Below are 14,011 nucleotides of genomic sequence, written 5' to 3'. Positions count from 1 at the left end.
ACATATATAATTTAATATATAGAGAGAAAGAGGATAAAGCAAATATGGTAAAATCTCACATCTGGGGAATCTAAAGAAAGAGCATTGGTAGGTCTTTGTATTTTTCATGCAATCATTCTGTAAGTCTGAAATCATCTCAAAATAAAAAGTTGTTAAAAGTGAAAAAGAAATCGCCACAGCCACTCCAACCTTCAGCAACCACCACCCTGATCCCTCATCAATATCGAAGCAAGACCCTCCGCCAGCAAAAAGATGACAACTCCCTGACAGCTCAGATGATGGTTAGCATTTTTTAGCAATAAAGTATTTTTTAATTAAGCTATGTACCTTTTTGTTTAGACATAATGCTATTTCACTAAAAGAATGAACACCCACTGTGGACTTTTGGGCAATGATACCTGGATAAAAGAGAGATTTGGGGGCAGAAGTGTTTTCCTAGTGTTCTTCAAATCACAGCACACAAGCAACCCTTGATAACCCCCTCACCTAGCAACATTTAATGCTGGACCTGAAACTCTCCTCTGACTTGAGGAACCACTGCTCTAGGATAGCACTAAGTAATCCACATCTTGGCACTTGATCATTCGGCCTACGTGGATGTTCTCAGATTGCTTCACTGTATAAAATCCTCTTTCCCCATTCAAGCGACAAACTCTTCGAGGGCAGAAGCCATTATTATTTGGCTCTCTTACAGTACGCCAAACAATCTCAGTACTCCATACATACCTGGGAGACTGAATTGAGACTGTACAGTTTATAGAACAAACCTAACTAAACACATAATGATCAAAAAACTTCTTTATCTTTCATACAAATTACTGCCAAAACCCAAATGGTTCTCAGTCACCACAAGCCTGTCCCTAACCCAGCTCTCCTTCTCAAGCTGACTGCACTCTTAATTCTCTGCCTCCTCTTCCATCACCCTCTCTAGAACCACCACCCCAGTCCTAGCGGCCCCCAACTGGAAATATGCCTCACCTCTCCTCTTAAAAAAATTTTTTTTTACGTATTTTGCACTTACGACCGCATTAGAAAACAATATAAGCAGCCTCCGGAGAGGAGAACTCATATTTCTGAATTCCTACCCCGGATCCATCCCAGGGGGTGCCACTCGGCGGGACCCAGTACCGAGACTCACAGAACAAATGTGGCCCACCCCAAAGCACCAATCTTCCTCGAGAGTTGCAAAAGATGAGATGTTTTTACATTAAAGTTCGAGTGTTTGGGACGTGACCCAAAACTCACAATCGTTTTCAAAATAAACTCGAGAAAGTTGACGCTCTCGGCAGTCCTTCCGGCCCCCCCGCCCCTCGGCCCCTGGGCCGGCCGTGACTCCCGCTGGAAGTTGGGGCAGCTCCGCCGTCCGCAGAGGACACCGCAGGCTCGGAGCGGCCCAAGCAGGGCTGTCCCGCTCCCCTCCCACCCAGCCGCCTCCTGCCCCTCGAAACCCCGGCTGCTCCTCACATCCTTGACGCCCACCTCTCGCTCTGCCCCTCTACCAGGCTCCTTCCTGCAACCCGGCCCCGGGCGCGCTCGCCCCGCAGGCCCAGGCCTCTCTCAAGGGGGCCATCTTTTCTCCCGCACGGCCCTTGCTTCCCCCCAAACGCCTCCCACCTCAGACCCCCCCAACCGCTCGCACCAGGACCCTTCCTCCCTTCTCTCCCCGCAGGACCCACGCTCTCCTCTGTCCCCTCTTTCCCGCTCCCTCTCCGCTCTCCATTCACCCCTCCCGCCGACGCGCTGGCCCCTCCGGCCCCAACCCCCTTCCCTCGCCTCGGGGGGACCCCTCCCCCTCACCTCGTCTCCGTCCTCCAACAGCAGCCACTCAGCGTTCATCCCCACCCGCCGCAAACACCAGCTCCGGCCACCCGCGCGGTCTCCCCTAACCAAGGAGCCGGGCTCCCCCATAGCCCACTCGCCAAGGGTCGCGGTCAACACAGAGCGAGACCACGACCCAGGTTCCCGCCGCCTCTCCGCTTCCTCGCGGGCGCCATACCTAAACAACAGACAGAAGCAATCGCTAAGCGCTCGCGATCGATGCGAACGCTCGCTGGGGCTCTGCGCCCGGCTCGCTCCAGGCCGGAAGGCCGAGTCACTGCGCCTGCGCGAGAGGCTGGCCGCGGCGGGGGCGCAGGTGTAGGGGGATCTGGCCACAGGTGGGGCGTGGTCGCCCGAGCCTCTCTAACTCTTCGGTCACACCCTTCTCGCCTTTTCTAAAAACACCAGGCCAGTCCTAGCCGCTCCAACCTGGAACCTCTTCTCACCTTTCTCTTTTTGAAAAAACTTTACTTTATGATGATTTCCATGGTATTTAAATCAATGACCAACTTTTGAACAACTTTAAACTTGTGATACTTTTTTTTTTAAAGACTGGCACCTGAACTAAGAACTGTTGCCAATCTTTTCTTTTTTTTTGCTTTTTCTTCCCAAATCCCCCCAGTACACAGTTGCATATTTTAGTTGTGGGTCCTTTTAGTTGTGGCATGTGGGATGCCACTGCCTCAGCATGGCTTAACCAGCGGTGCCCTGTCCGGGCTCAGGATCCCAACCGGCGAAACCCTGGGCCACCAAAGTGGAGCACGCAAACTTAACCACTGGCCACGGCCGGCCCCTAAACTTGTGATAATTTTTAAATCTGTTAGGCCTCCTAAATAGCATCTGTTTTGCATGACCTCCTTTTATTAACAAATTTTTTAAAATATACTAGGCAAAGACTGAGAAAGACAAACAGCAGATGATTTCACTCATATGTGGAATATAAACTTACACATGGACAAAGAAAACAGTTCAGTGGTTACCAGGAGAAGGAAGGTGGGGGGTGGGCACACAGGGTGAAGGGGAGCACTTATGTGGTGACAGGCAAGAAATAATGTACAACTGAAATCTCACATCGATGTAAACTATTATGAACTCAATAAAAAAAATAATATACTAGGCAAATCTATCGAGACAGAAAGCACAATTACCTAGGGCTAGGTGTGGGAGCTGGGTTTGAATGCAAATAGGTTTGAGAGAATTTAGGGAGGTGATAGAAACATTCTAAAACTGGATGTGGTGATGACTGCACAATTGTATACATTTACTAAAAAGTCATTGAAGCATACATACACTTCCGGTGGATGAATTTTATGGTATGTAAATTATCCTCAATAAAGCTGTTAATTGAAAACAAAACATGGGGCCCACCCATGGGCATAGAGATTAAGTTTACACACTCTGTTTGGTTGGCCAGGGGTTCACAGACCCTGATCCCAAGCGTGGACCTAGCACCGCTCATCAAGCCACGTTCTGGTGGCCTCCCACATAAAGCAGAGGAAGATTAGCAGAGGTGAGCTCAGCCACAATCTTGCTCAAGCAAAAAGAGGAATATTGGCAACAGATATTAGCTCAAGGCCAAACTTCCTCACCAGAAAAACAAAAAACAAAACCCCCACAAAACCTCAAACTCTTTCCTTTGGATTTGCCAGTACAGTGTGGTAGCTGCTCCGTGTAGTGAGTACCTCTGTGATAACTCAATGCCCCCTTTGTCTTTTTGGTTTTCCAATATCTGGTTAACAATTTTCTTAAATTCTGTCAGGAGAAAATATATATACTAAATGAATCATATGAAGTGCAATAGTAAATGGCTAATGTTCATTAAGAGCTAAGTGCCAAGCAGCCTACATACTTTATCTTATTTGCTCCTCACAAACAATATGATGATAGTGGTTATGATTATAATTCCTACATTAGGGATGATGAGAAAAGAGGTGTAGAGAGGGTTAGTAATCCTTCCAAAGTAACAAATGGTGGAGTAGGATGCCAATCGAGGCTGTTTACAACCTAATTTCTTTCTTTCTTTTTTTAAAGATTGGCACCTGAGCTAACAACTATTGCCAATCTTCTTTTTTTTTTTTTCTGCTTTTTTAATCCCCAAATGCCCCCAGCACATAGTTGTATATTTTTTCAGTTGTGGGTCCTTCTAGTTGTGGCATGTGGGACGCCACCTCAACGTGGCCTGACAAGCGGTGCCATGTCTGCGCCCAGGATCCGAACCAGCAAAACCCTGGGCCTCCAAAGCGGAGCACGCGAACTTAACCACTTGGCCACGGGGCCGGCCCCACAACCTAATTTCTTAACCATGGTTGCAACTCCAACCTGGAGCATTTTATCCGGGTGGCACTGTTAGATCAAGAATTTCAGCCTGTGATGTCACAGAGGGTCAGGAAAATTGGGGGGAGCCACATCTGCACACTCAAGCAGACACTTCCCTAAGCTTTGAATGCCTGTCTGTTGGTGCCTGCACCCCACCTTAGCATTCTATCCTGTCCCAGGAATAGCAAGGGCACCTGGAGGCCATCCTGACATGTAGTTGGCATGTCTCCTTAGGATATTCCTGGCTGTGACAGTTTCTCAGACTTTCCTTGTTTTTTGATGACCTTGAAAGTTTTGAGGAGTACTAGGCAGGTATTTTGTAGAATGTCCCTCAATTGGGATATGTCTGATGTTTTTCTCATGATTAGACTAGGGCTATAGATTTTGGGGGAGGAAGACCACAGAGGTAAAATGCCATTCTCATCCTGTCATATTAAGGGTACATGCTAGCAACATGAATTATCACTGTTGATGTTAATCTTGATCACCTGGCTGAGGGAGTGTACAGTTACTCTTTCTCTCCTTTTCCATACTGTACTCTTTGGAAGGAAGTCACTAGGCACGGCTCACACTTAAGGAACGGGGAGTTATGCTCCACTTGCTTAAGGGTAGGAAATCTACATAAGTTATTTGAAATTCTTCTGCACAGGATATTTGTCTCTTCTCCCCCATTTATTTATTGAATCATTTATATCAGTATGGACTCATGGGTACTTATTTTATACTTTGGGTTATAATCCAAAACCACTTTGTTACTCAAATTATTCCTACTTTGGCTACAATGTCCTTTTACATACTCCCATCCTTGTGTTTTATTGAGCACTTCCTTACCTTCTGGCACAAGATGCTCTAGGCCTAGAATCAGCCTTTTCTCCAAGGAGCCCTGGTTCCTTCTATTAGAAAATGGTATTAGAAACCAACATCTGCGTACTAGGTGTGCTGATTGCCACTGGGATGTTGTTGCTTCTAGGCTCTCTCAGATGACAGAGCAAGTAAATATATGTGTGAATACTAACCCCTCTATATCCACATATTTATGAATATCTATGTATGTATGCGTATATTGTATGTATGTATATAGTAACACATGTATACGTACATATACATTCTTATCTCAATCTGTAAGCTAAACAAGTGCATACAGATGTCTTACAACTCTAATGCATTACCACCTGGCACCTGGATCATTCTAGTCACCACCCCCCTTGCTTATTTGTAACTTTCCACTCCAAAAATGAAAAACCTGGCTCCCACTATCTGCCTTCCATTTACTTAACCATCATTTCCAGTATACATGTGTAGTCGTTTCAAAATTGTTAACGCACACACCTGTGGGAAACAACTTTATCAACTGGAGTGCACTACTTACGTGCAGGTCTTTTGCCTTTAGTCTTACAGTTCCACTTGTTTCCAAAGTTACTTAGGTCAGCACCTTTTCCCCTCACCCCCTTCAGAAAGGTTGTTTCATACAGTTAGATTCTTTTCATCTCAGTCTGCATTCTATCTGGGATCCCCTGACCTCCTAAGTGATTTTTAAAAGTTTATATACATTAAGTTTCACTCTTTCTAATGTAAAGTTCTATGAGTTTTGGAAAATGCATAGTGTCACACATTATAGTATCATAGAGAATAATTTCATCGCCCTAAAAAAATCCCCCATGCCTCACCTATTCAGCCCTCCCCCATTCCTGCATCTTGATTGCTTTGTTTAACAATATATCCTGGATATTATGCCATAGCAATATATATGTATATTCTTCTCTCCTCTTTACAGCTGTATATTACTCCCTTCTGCAGATGTACCATTTTTTATTCAACCAGTCCCTTATTGATAGACAATTTGGTTCTTTCCAGTCTTTTGAGATCACAAATAGCCCTACAATGAATTAGTAGGCACCACTTTTAAGTATTTATTATACGCTTTTCATTTATTATTTTATTTAATCCTCACTACCATCCTGTAAGATATCTCCATTTACCCATGAGGAACCTGAGACTACTGGGTGGCCCAAGGTCTCCTTACCATGAGCTTCTTGAGGGTGTGTCTTGTTTTCCATTGTATTCCTGACATTTTAATTGAATGAATGAATGAATGAAGCTCAACTAGCAAATGGCAGTGCAAGGAACTGAAGCCAGAGCTGTTGAGCCTGGATCTCTCTAGCTCCAAAGGCTGCACTCATTAGAGTCTAGCAGTGGTCTGTAAGGTGGAATGGCCATACCCCTGGGAGTATACAAGATGACCCGTTTGCTTGTGGAACAAATATATCAGGATGTCTAATTAGGTTTTAATCCCATTCTTTTAAAAATGGCCACTTTTGTGAATATTTTATACGTACATAACAACATAGAGGATATGTATAGACTTTACATGAATAAATAAACATGCATATATTGGGCTGTATGCTCAGACTTTGTTTTGTTGCTAAGAGTGCATGATCAAAACAGTTTGGAGGGGCTGGCCAGTGGCATAGTGGTTAAGTTTGCGTGCTCCTCTTTGGCGGCCCGGGGTTCACTGTTTCTGACTGGCGTGGACCTACGCACAGCTTATCAAGCCATGATGTGGCAGGCGTCCCACATATAAAATAGAGGAAGATGGGCACAGATGTTAGCTTAGGGCTAATCTCCTCAAAAAAAAAAAAAAAAAAGAAAGAAAGAAAACAAGATGTTTTCCCCTCTTTAAATTGGTGAAGTTATAAAGCAGAAACCCCTTCAATCAATTTTAGACTCTTTTATTACCCATCTCCAAGCAAGATGAGTTTTTTAAAAATGTCTAAACCAAATAATTTCCTCTGTGAGCAAGGGTCGATCCACTTTGGGGGCACAGCTCTGCCAATTGATTTCAAGTGTGGTTCCCTTGTGTGGGGTTCAATTAGGGTGAGGAGGAACTTTTTCACTATGTTTTCAAAAGATTGAGCAGAGAAGAAAGGGGTCTCGATGTAGCATCTCAAGTGAAGTCCTGTGTTTCTCCCTAAGTACTCTCTAACCTTGAGATCACAAGCCAACTTTTCAACAGATTGCTGCATTTGTCATCTTTGGAGTGGGGTGGGCAGTGAGTACACAGATGGGTTCCCTAGACTTGGAGGAATTCAGGGTGACTGGGTGGAGGTAAAATTCCAGGTGGAGTGATTCAGCCTGTGTGTGGTGGGGGCAGGGAGGTGGGGCTGATGGCTCTGCATTCTCATTCACTCTACCTTTTCTCTCACTCCTTGTTCTACCACCATCTCTTCTCTACACCCCCCAAATGTAAGACTGTACGCTGAAGGAATCAGGAAGAGATGTCTTTCATTTTTGAAACAGCAATGTTTTAGCAAACCAGAAACAGGTGAAGAGGGAAAACGGGACCATCTGCTTTGGACAGCTTTTGCATTAAGTGCTATTTTAGGTAAATGTAGGGTTTCAAGTGTAGACTTATAAGATATTTCTGAGAGCTTTAATCAAGTTTATTATATTTTGGAAGTACTTATAATGAGTCATCAAGTTTATTATATTTTGAAGGTTATCTGTAATCAGTAATTAAGGTGGTTGTTTTGGAGGTACTTGAAATTAGTACTGTAGGAAACCACCTCATTCCTTTTTGTTTGGGGCCCTGGCTGTTTCTTTAAGCATCCACATCCTTTAACTTACCAAGGACCAGTATCCATTCAAATATTTATTACCCATCTGATTTTATTAAGAACGGGGAGGAGAAAGGAGGAAAGAAGCAGACAGGCAAGAGGGAGGAAAAGAAGGCAGTGGGAATCAGGCATCAATAATTACCGCCTTGTTTTCCTTTCACTGCAGAGTTCGCTTCAGGCTGTTTATTTTGCAAGTAATACATGGTATCAAGCGCCTAATATAAAATTAGGCTTGGGGTGACTTATAATTGAATCATATCACTCTGAGTTGGCTATTTGGGAACCATAAAAATCACAAAGATCCCTAAACCGACTCACCTTTGTCCAGGGCTGCAGAAAGGGAGGAGAGCGGGAGTGTTTCTCACGTGGAGAACCCTGAGTTCTACCATCCAAGGTTACAATGCCATTCTCATCAACATTTTTTTGACTCACAAATTTATGGCACTATCAGCTCCGGTGTTTATTATTCACGACTTGTTGAAATGTGCTTAAGTTTATTTCAGCTAGTAGCAGGCTTCACTCTCCCATTTCAGTCATATGTTTAGAGTTGTGTTTTTCAAACTCAGGTTAACTCTCAGTAATGAATCTTTACTAGCATTTTGAAAAAACAGAATACCACAGAACAGGTCAGAGGCCATCACACATAGTGAGGGTAAGTATTCTTTGTGAAATGTTGCTCATATTTGTGTGTGTGTCTGTACTGGGCTCAACGTAAAATGTTTTTTTTACTGTAGGCTGTGGTCAAAAACGTTTGGAGGATGTCTGGTGCTAGACAACACAGAGTAAGCCCACCGCAACCTCTCTCTGCCGCTAATTACAACTGAAAATCCTGGACAAAATATAACTACTTAAGAGCTCGGAAAAGTAAACAAGCAGGCAAATTAGGGAGAGGAGTCAAAGCTTGAAGAAGCTATCTGTATGGGGTGAGTTTCTCAAAACTTTTTCCTCTTTTCTCTCACAGCTTTCACCTGAGAGTAGGCCCCAGTGGAGAGCTTCACAGTAGCAGAGGTAGCAAAAACTCTCAGAGAGCGGCCGGCCCAGTGGTGCAGCAGTTAAGTTCGCACGTTCTGCTTCTTGGCGGCCCAGGGTTCGCCGGTTTGGATCCCAGGTGCAGACATGGCACCGCTTGGCAAAAGCCATGCCATGGTAGGCGTCCCATGTATAAAGTAGAGAAAGATGGGCATGGATGTTAGCTCAGGGCCAGTCTTCCTCAGCAAAAAGAGGAGGACTGGCAGTAGGTAGCTCAGGGCTAATCTTCCTCACACACACACACAAAAACCCTCAGAGAAACCTAGAAGAAAACAACTCTTGTTTCTTCTACTCTACTCACGACACTTCTGACACCATTACGTGTGGGGTGTTTTTCACACCAACCAATTATCCACCTCTCCAGAGACCAACTGGGTGTCCTACAATTCAATTTTGACACTAACTATCTGGAGTTAGTGCAGACCCCACAGGTTAAGGGCTCAGTCCCACAAGATTGCCACCACTTCAGATGCCAGTTGCAAGTCCCAGGTTGTCACCTGGACTTCTGACTAACTGGCTACAAATTAGGGGTTCCCATAACCCCTTCCTCAGGTTTGATAATTTGCTATAACAGCTCCAGAACTCAGGGAAACACTTACTTAGGTTTACAGATGAAGAGGTACATAGGGTGAGGTCTGGAGGGGTCCTAAGTGCAGAAGCTTCTCCCTCTGTGGAGTTGGGGCGCATTGCTCTCTTGGGACTTGGACATGTTCACCAACCTGGAAGCTCTCTGGACCTCTTCAGTAAGGGTTTTTTATGGACGCTTCATCACACAGACATAATTATTAACTCAATCCCCAGCGCCCTAGAGGATGCGGGGCGGGGCTGAAAGTTCCAAGCTTCTAATCACAGCTTGGTCTTTCTGGTGACCAGCCCCCATCCTGAAGCTACCCAGGAGCCCACCAAGAGTCACCTCATTAGCACAAAAGATCTCCTATCGCTCAGGAAATTCCACAGGACTTAGGAGTTCTGTGTCAGAAACCAGGGTCAAAGACCAAATGTTGGAACAAAAGATACTCCTAACACCTCTATGACTCAGGAAATTCCAAAGGTTTTAGGAGCTGTGTCAGGAACTGGGGGCAGAGACCAAATATATATCTTATTATGTCACAAACCCCATCTCTCTGACAGAGGACTTCGGAAAAGGGTCCCTGCAAGCCAGAGGGTGTGGGGGGAATTACATTAAAAAATGTTTTTTCTCTTTCCCAGACCTGCCCCAAGGGCAGGCCTCAATTGTGGAGCAGTGGTGGCAGCAGCATGGGCAGCTGAAATTTCAAGAGAAACACTGTCATTCTGGCTGTGAGCCAGAGAGTGTAGGGGGAATCCCAGAGAGAAGCCAGCTAGAGAAAGGGATCCCCTAATTCTGTGCGTGAACTGGCACAAGTTTTACTTGGTCAAAACAAACCCAAAACAGCAAAGACTTTGCTTTGAAATGACACTGGAACAATGGCTCACAGAAGATGACACAGAACTTGCAGTTTGAACCTAACTAGATTGATTGCCTGCTAAAACCAAACAGAACAAAATCACTATTTTGTAGAGCAGGGGTCAACAAACTTTTTTCCTTAAGGGACAGACAGTAAATATTTTAGGCTTTGTGGGCCACATGGTCTATCACAACTACTCAACTCCGCTGTTGTAGTCCCAAAGCAGCCATGGACAATATGTAAAGAAATAAGCATGGCTGTGTCCCAATAAAACTTTATTTATAAAAACAGGAAGGGGGGTGGGTTTGGCCCATAGACTATTGTTTGCTGACCCTGCTCTACAGGATTTTAATAAGACCCAGAGTCTCATACATAATATTCAAAATGCCCAGGATACAATCCAAAATTATTTAACATACAAAGACTTAGGAAAATGTGATAAATTTCTATGAGAAAAGATGATCAAAAGATGCCAACCCCAAGATGACCCAGATGTTGGACTTGTCAGACAAAGACTTAAAACAGATATTATAACTATGCTCCATAAAGTAAAAGTAAATACACTTGAAATAAAGGGCAAGATAGAAGTTCTCAGCAGAGAAAGAGAAACTATAAAAAGAACCAAATGGAAATGTTAGAACCCAAAACCACAATATCTGAAACAAAAATTCACTTTACAGGCTCAATAGTAGAATGAAGATGACAGAAAAGGAGTCAATGAACTTGAAGATAGTTGAAGAGAAAGTATCTAATCTGAAGAACAGAAAGAAAAAAAAAGGATGAAAAAATAATGAACAGAGTCTTAGGGTGGGTCCAACATTCATATCAATGGAGTCCCAGGTGAGGAGTAAAAGATGAGTGCAGAAAAAATATATATTTGAAGAATAATGGCTGAAAGCTTCTTAAATTGGTGAAAGACATAAAATTATAGATTCAAGAAATTCAGTGGGCCCCAAACAGGATAAATGCAGAAAACAAACAAAAATACTCCAAAAAACAAAACAACCCACACTCAAACACATAATCAAACATCTGAAGCCCAAAGAAAAAGAAAACAATCTTAAAAGCAGTCTGAAAAACAATATGGGAGTTCCTCAGAATATTAAAAATAGAATTACCATAGAATCTAGCAATTCCACTTCTGCATATACCCAAAAGAACTGAAAGCAGGGTCTCAAATAGACATTTATATATACACCCCTGTTCATAGCAGCATTATTCACAGTAGCCAAAAAATGGAAGTAAGCCAACTGACCATTGACAGATGAATGGAAAAACAAAATATGGTGTATATATATGATGGAATATTATTCAGCCTTAAAAAAGGAAGGAAATTCTGATATATGCCACAACATGGATGAACCTTGAGGACATTATGCTAAGTCAAATAAGCCAGCCACAAAAGACAAATACTGTATTGTTCCACTTACATGAGGTACCTAGAGCAGTCAAATTCGTAGAGACAGAGAGCAGAATGGTGGCTGTCAGGGGCTGAGATGAGGGGGAAATTGGGAGCTGTCCTTTCGTGGGTACAGAGTTTCCATTTTGCAAGATGAACACAGTTCTGGAGGTGGACAGTGGTGATGGTTACACAACAATGTGAATGTACTTAACACTACTGAACTGTACACTTAAAAATGATTACGATGGCAAATTTTATGTTATGTACATTTTGCCACAATTTTTTTTAAAAAAGCAGTCTGAGAAAAATGATGAATTAAATATAGAACAATGATTTCAACGACTGTGGGTTTCTAATCAGAAACTGAGGGAGCAAGAAGACAGTGGAAGAACATCTTTAAAGTGATGAAAGAAAATAACTATATTCAGAGAAAATATATACAGGAATGAAGGCAAAATAAAGACAACTCTCAGATGAAGGAAAACTGAGAGACTCGTTAGCACACCTGCTCTAAGAGAAATGCTCAGGGAAGTTCTTCAGGCGGAATGGAATTAATATCAGAGGGAAACTTGGAACATAAGGAATGAAGGGGGAACATAAATGGTAAGTTCTTTAAAATATGTATAATGAGAGCAAAAATTATAACAGTATCTGGTGAGGTTTTCAAAGTATGTGGACATAATGCATATAACAACTACAATGTAGAAAGGGGAGGTAAAAGGATCTGTATGGTTGTGAGGCTTTTACATTTTACTTAAAGTGATAAAATATTAACTGTAAGTAGACTATAAACTGGTATATATTGCAATCCTTAGAGCAACCTCTTAAAAAAACACAAAGATATATAGCCAAAAGTCAATAGATATATTAAAAGGGAATACTGAAAAATATTCAAATAATCCAAAAGGTGGAAGGAAATGGGGAACAAAAAACAAAGGGAACAGAAAACAAATAATATGGTAAACGTAAATCCAACCATATTAATATTCATTGTAAATGCCCTAAGGCACCAATTAAAAACAAGAGATTGTCACACTGGATTGGAGAACAAGACCCATGTCTTTAGGAAACCCACATTAAATATGAAGATATAGGTTAAAAAGATTGGAGACCAGTGGTTGGAAGAGAAGGTCTGGGTTTTCGTCTCTCAGATAGCTGGGTGGGTGGGACAGGTATGATGGGGTCACTACTGAGACAAGCTTGGTGTCCCTACAGCAAAAGTACTGAGTCCCCAGGATCTAGTCACAGACTCCCCACCACAGCTATCAGTTCAAGCAGGGACTGTCACACTCATCACCCAGAAGCCACAGCTCACAATCCACCTGCTGAACCAAACTGAATAGAGGTTTGCCCTGCTTCCAAGAATTCTAATTCAGCCTTTGCCAAAATAAGGGCATGCTTTGATTTGCTCTAGCTGTGGGTGTGCTGCAACTATCCTGGCAAATTGGCTCAGGCTCAGAAGATTCTGGTCTTGTGACAACGTGCTTTATGTTCTCTGGTTCTTTGTGAATTTCATTTTTTTCATCATGAGTCTAAAATCCTCTTCTTGATGTCCAGGGCAGTTTCCAATACTGTCTCCAACCAGGAATTGAGTGTTGAAGTCCCAGGGAGAGGTATGAAGGGCTCAGTTACTGGGGCTTAGTTTCTGACTCCAATCCTTAAAGCTTTACAGAGACGTTCGACACGCAAAGTCCAATCCAAGACAAGCCAAATGCTGTCAACAAGAGGGTCTTGCCTCTAGAAGCAAATGGGGTCACTATTTGAGGAATCTGTGCTACTATCCCTTCACCGATGAATAAAAACAGAAGTAGGGCCTATTTGAGTAGAACTGTAGAGATTTAGAATGCAGAAACATTGGATAAACTGCAGGTCAGAGTATGCCAGGATTAGTTTGAAAGGTTTCATCAATTTTCTAATCATGACCAGACATTTCAGAAAAAGCTTGACTTCCTACATAAATTAAAAACAGAAATTTTGAATGAAGATTAGCTCAGATTAGTTATTTTCTCTATTAGCCTCAGGAACAACTAATGGCCTCAGTCTGAATAATATCAAGTAGAAATACTGTCCATGTTCTAGGACAAAGGTTCAATTCCAAGGTTAATTGTGAATATATGCTTATGGGAAATTCTCATCTCTACTTTTCAACTTATTTTCATAAGTTCTTATTGTAGAGATTGCTACCTGAATCCGAGAAACAGAATCCTGATTTTGAGCCAGGCACATGGTTGCCGGGAATAGACTAACCCCTCAACCTCCCCTGCAACTAGGGGTGACCCACCATGGGACTAAGTGCTGGCCTGTGAGTGGTAAGAAGAGGTACTATGGGGCAGCTTTCTGGAACCTTCCTTAAAACACTGCTGGCACATTTCGTTCATCCTTTTCTTTCTTTGTCCTTCGTTCTT

The 14,011-nt window shown here is 42.9% G+C and overlaps 1 protein-coding gene across 14 annotated transcripts in view; it reads right to left on the bottom strand.

The window, feature by feature from the left end:
* Window positions 1–2,183, bottom strand: part of RNF8 (ring finger protein 8) — a 36,394-nt gene extending 34,211 nt beyond the window's left edge. For 6 of the 14 annotated variants that reach the window (XM_070244514.1, XM_023624867.2, XM_023624866.2 and 3 more), the window contains exon 1: window positions 1,798–2,083. In XM_070244514.1, the coding sequence (XP_070100615.1) occupies window positions 1,798–1,908 (111 nt within the window). In that variant the 5' untranslated portion in view covers window positions 1,909–2,083. Of the gene's footprint in view, window positions 1–1,797 lie in introns of all 14 variants that reach the window. The other 8 variants (XM_070244510.1, XM_070244515.1, XM_070244513.1 and 5 more) reach the window with 4 other exon arrangements.
* Window positions 2,184–14,011: the final 11,828 nt, after the last annotated feature.

Source organism: Equus caballus, chromosome 20, assembly GCF_041296265.1.
Source record: "Equus caballus isolate H_3958 breed thoroughbred chromosome 20, TB-T2T, whole genome shotgun sequence".
Lineage (NCBI taxonomy): Eukaryota > Metazoa > Chordata > Mammalia > Perissodactyla > Equidae > Equus > Equus caballus.
This window is presented reverse-complemented; position numbering and strand designations above follow the sequence as displayed.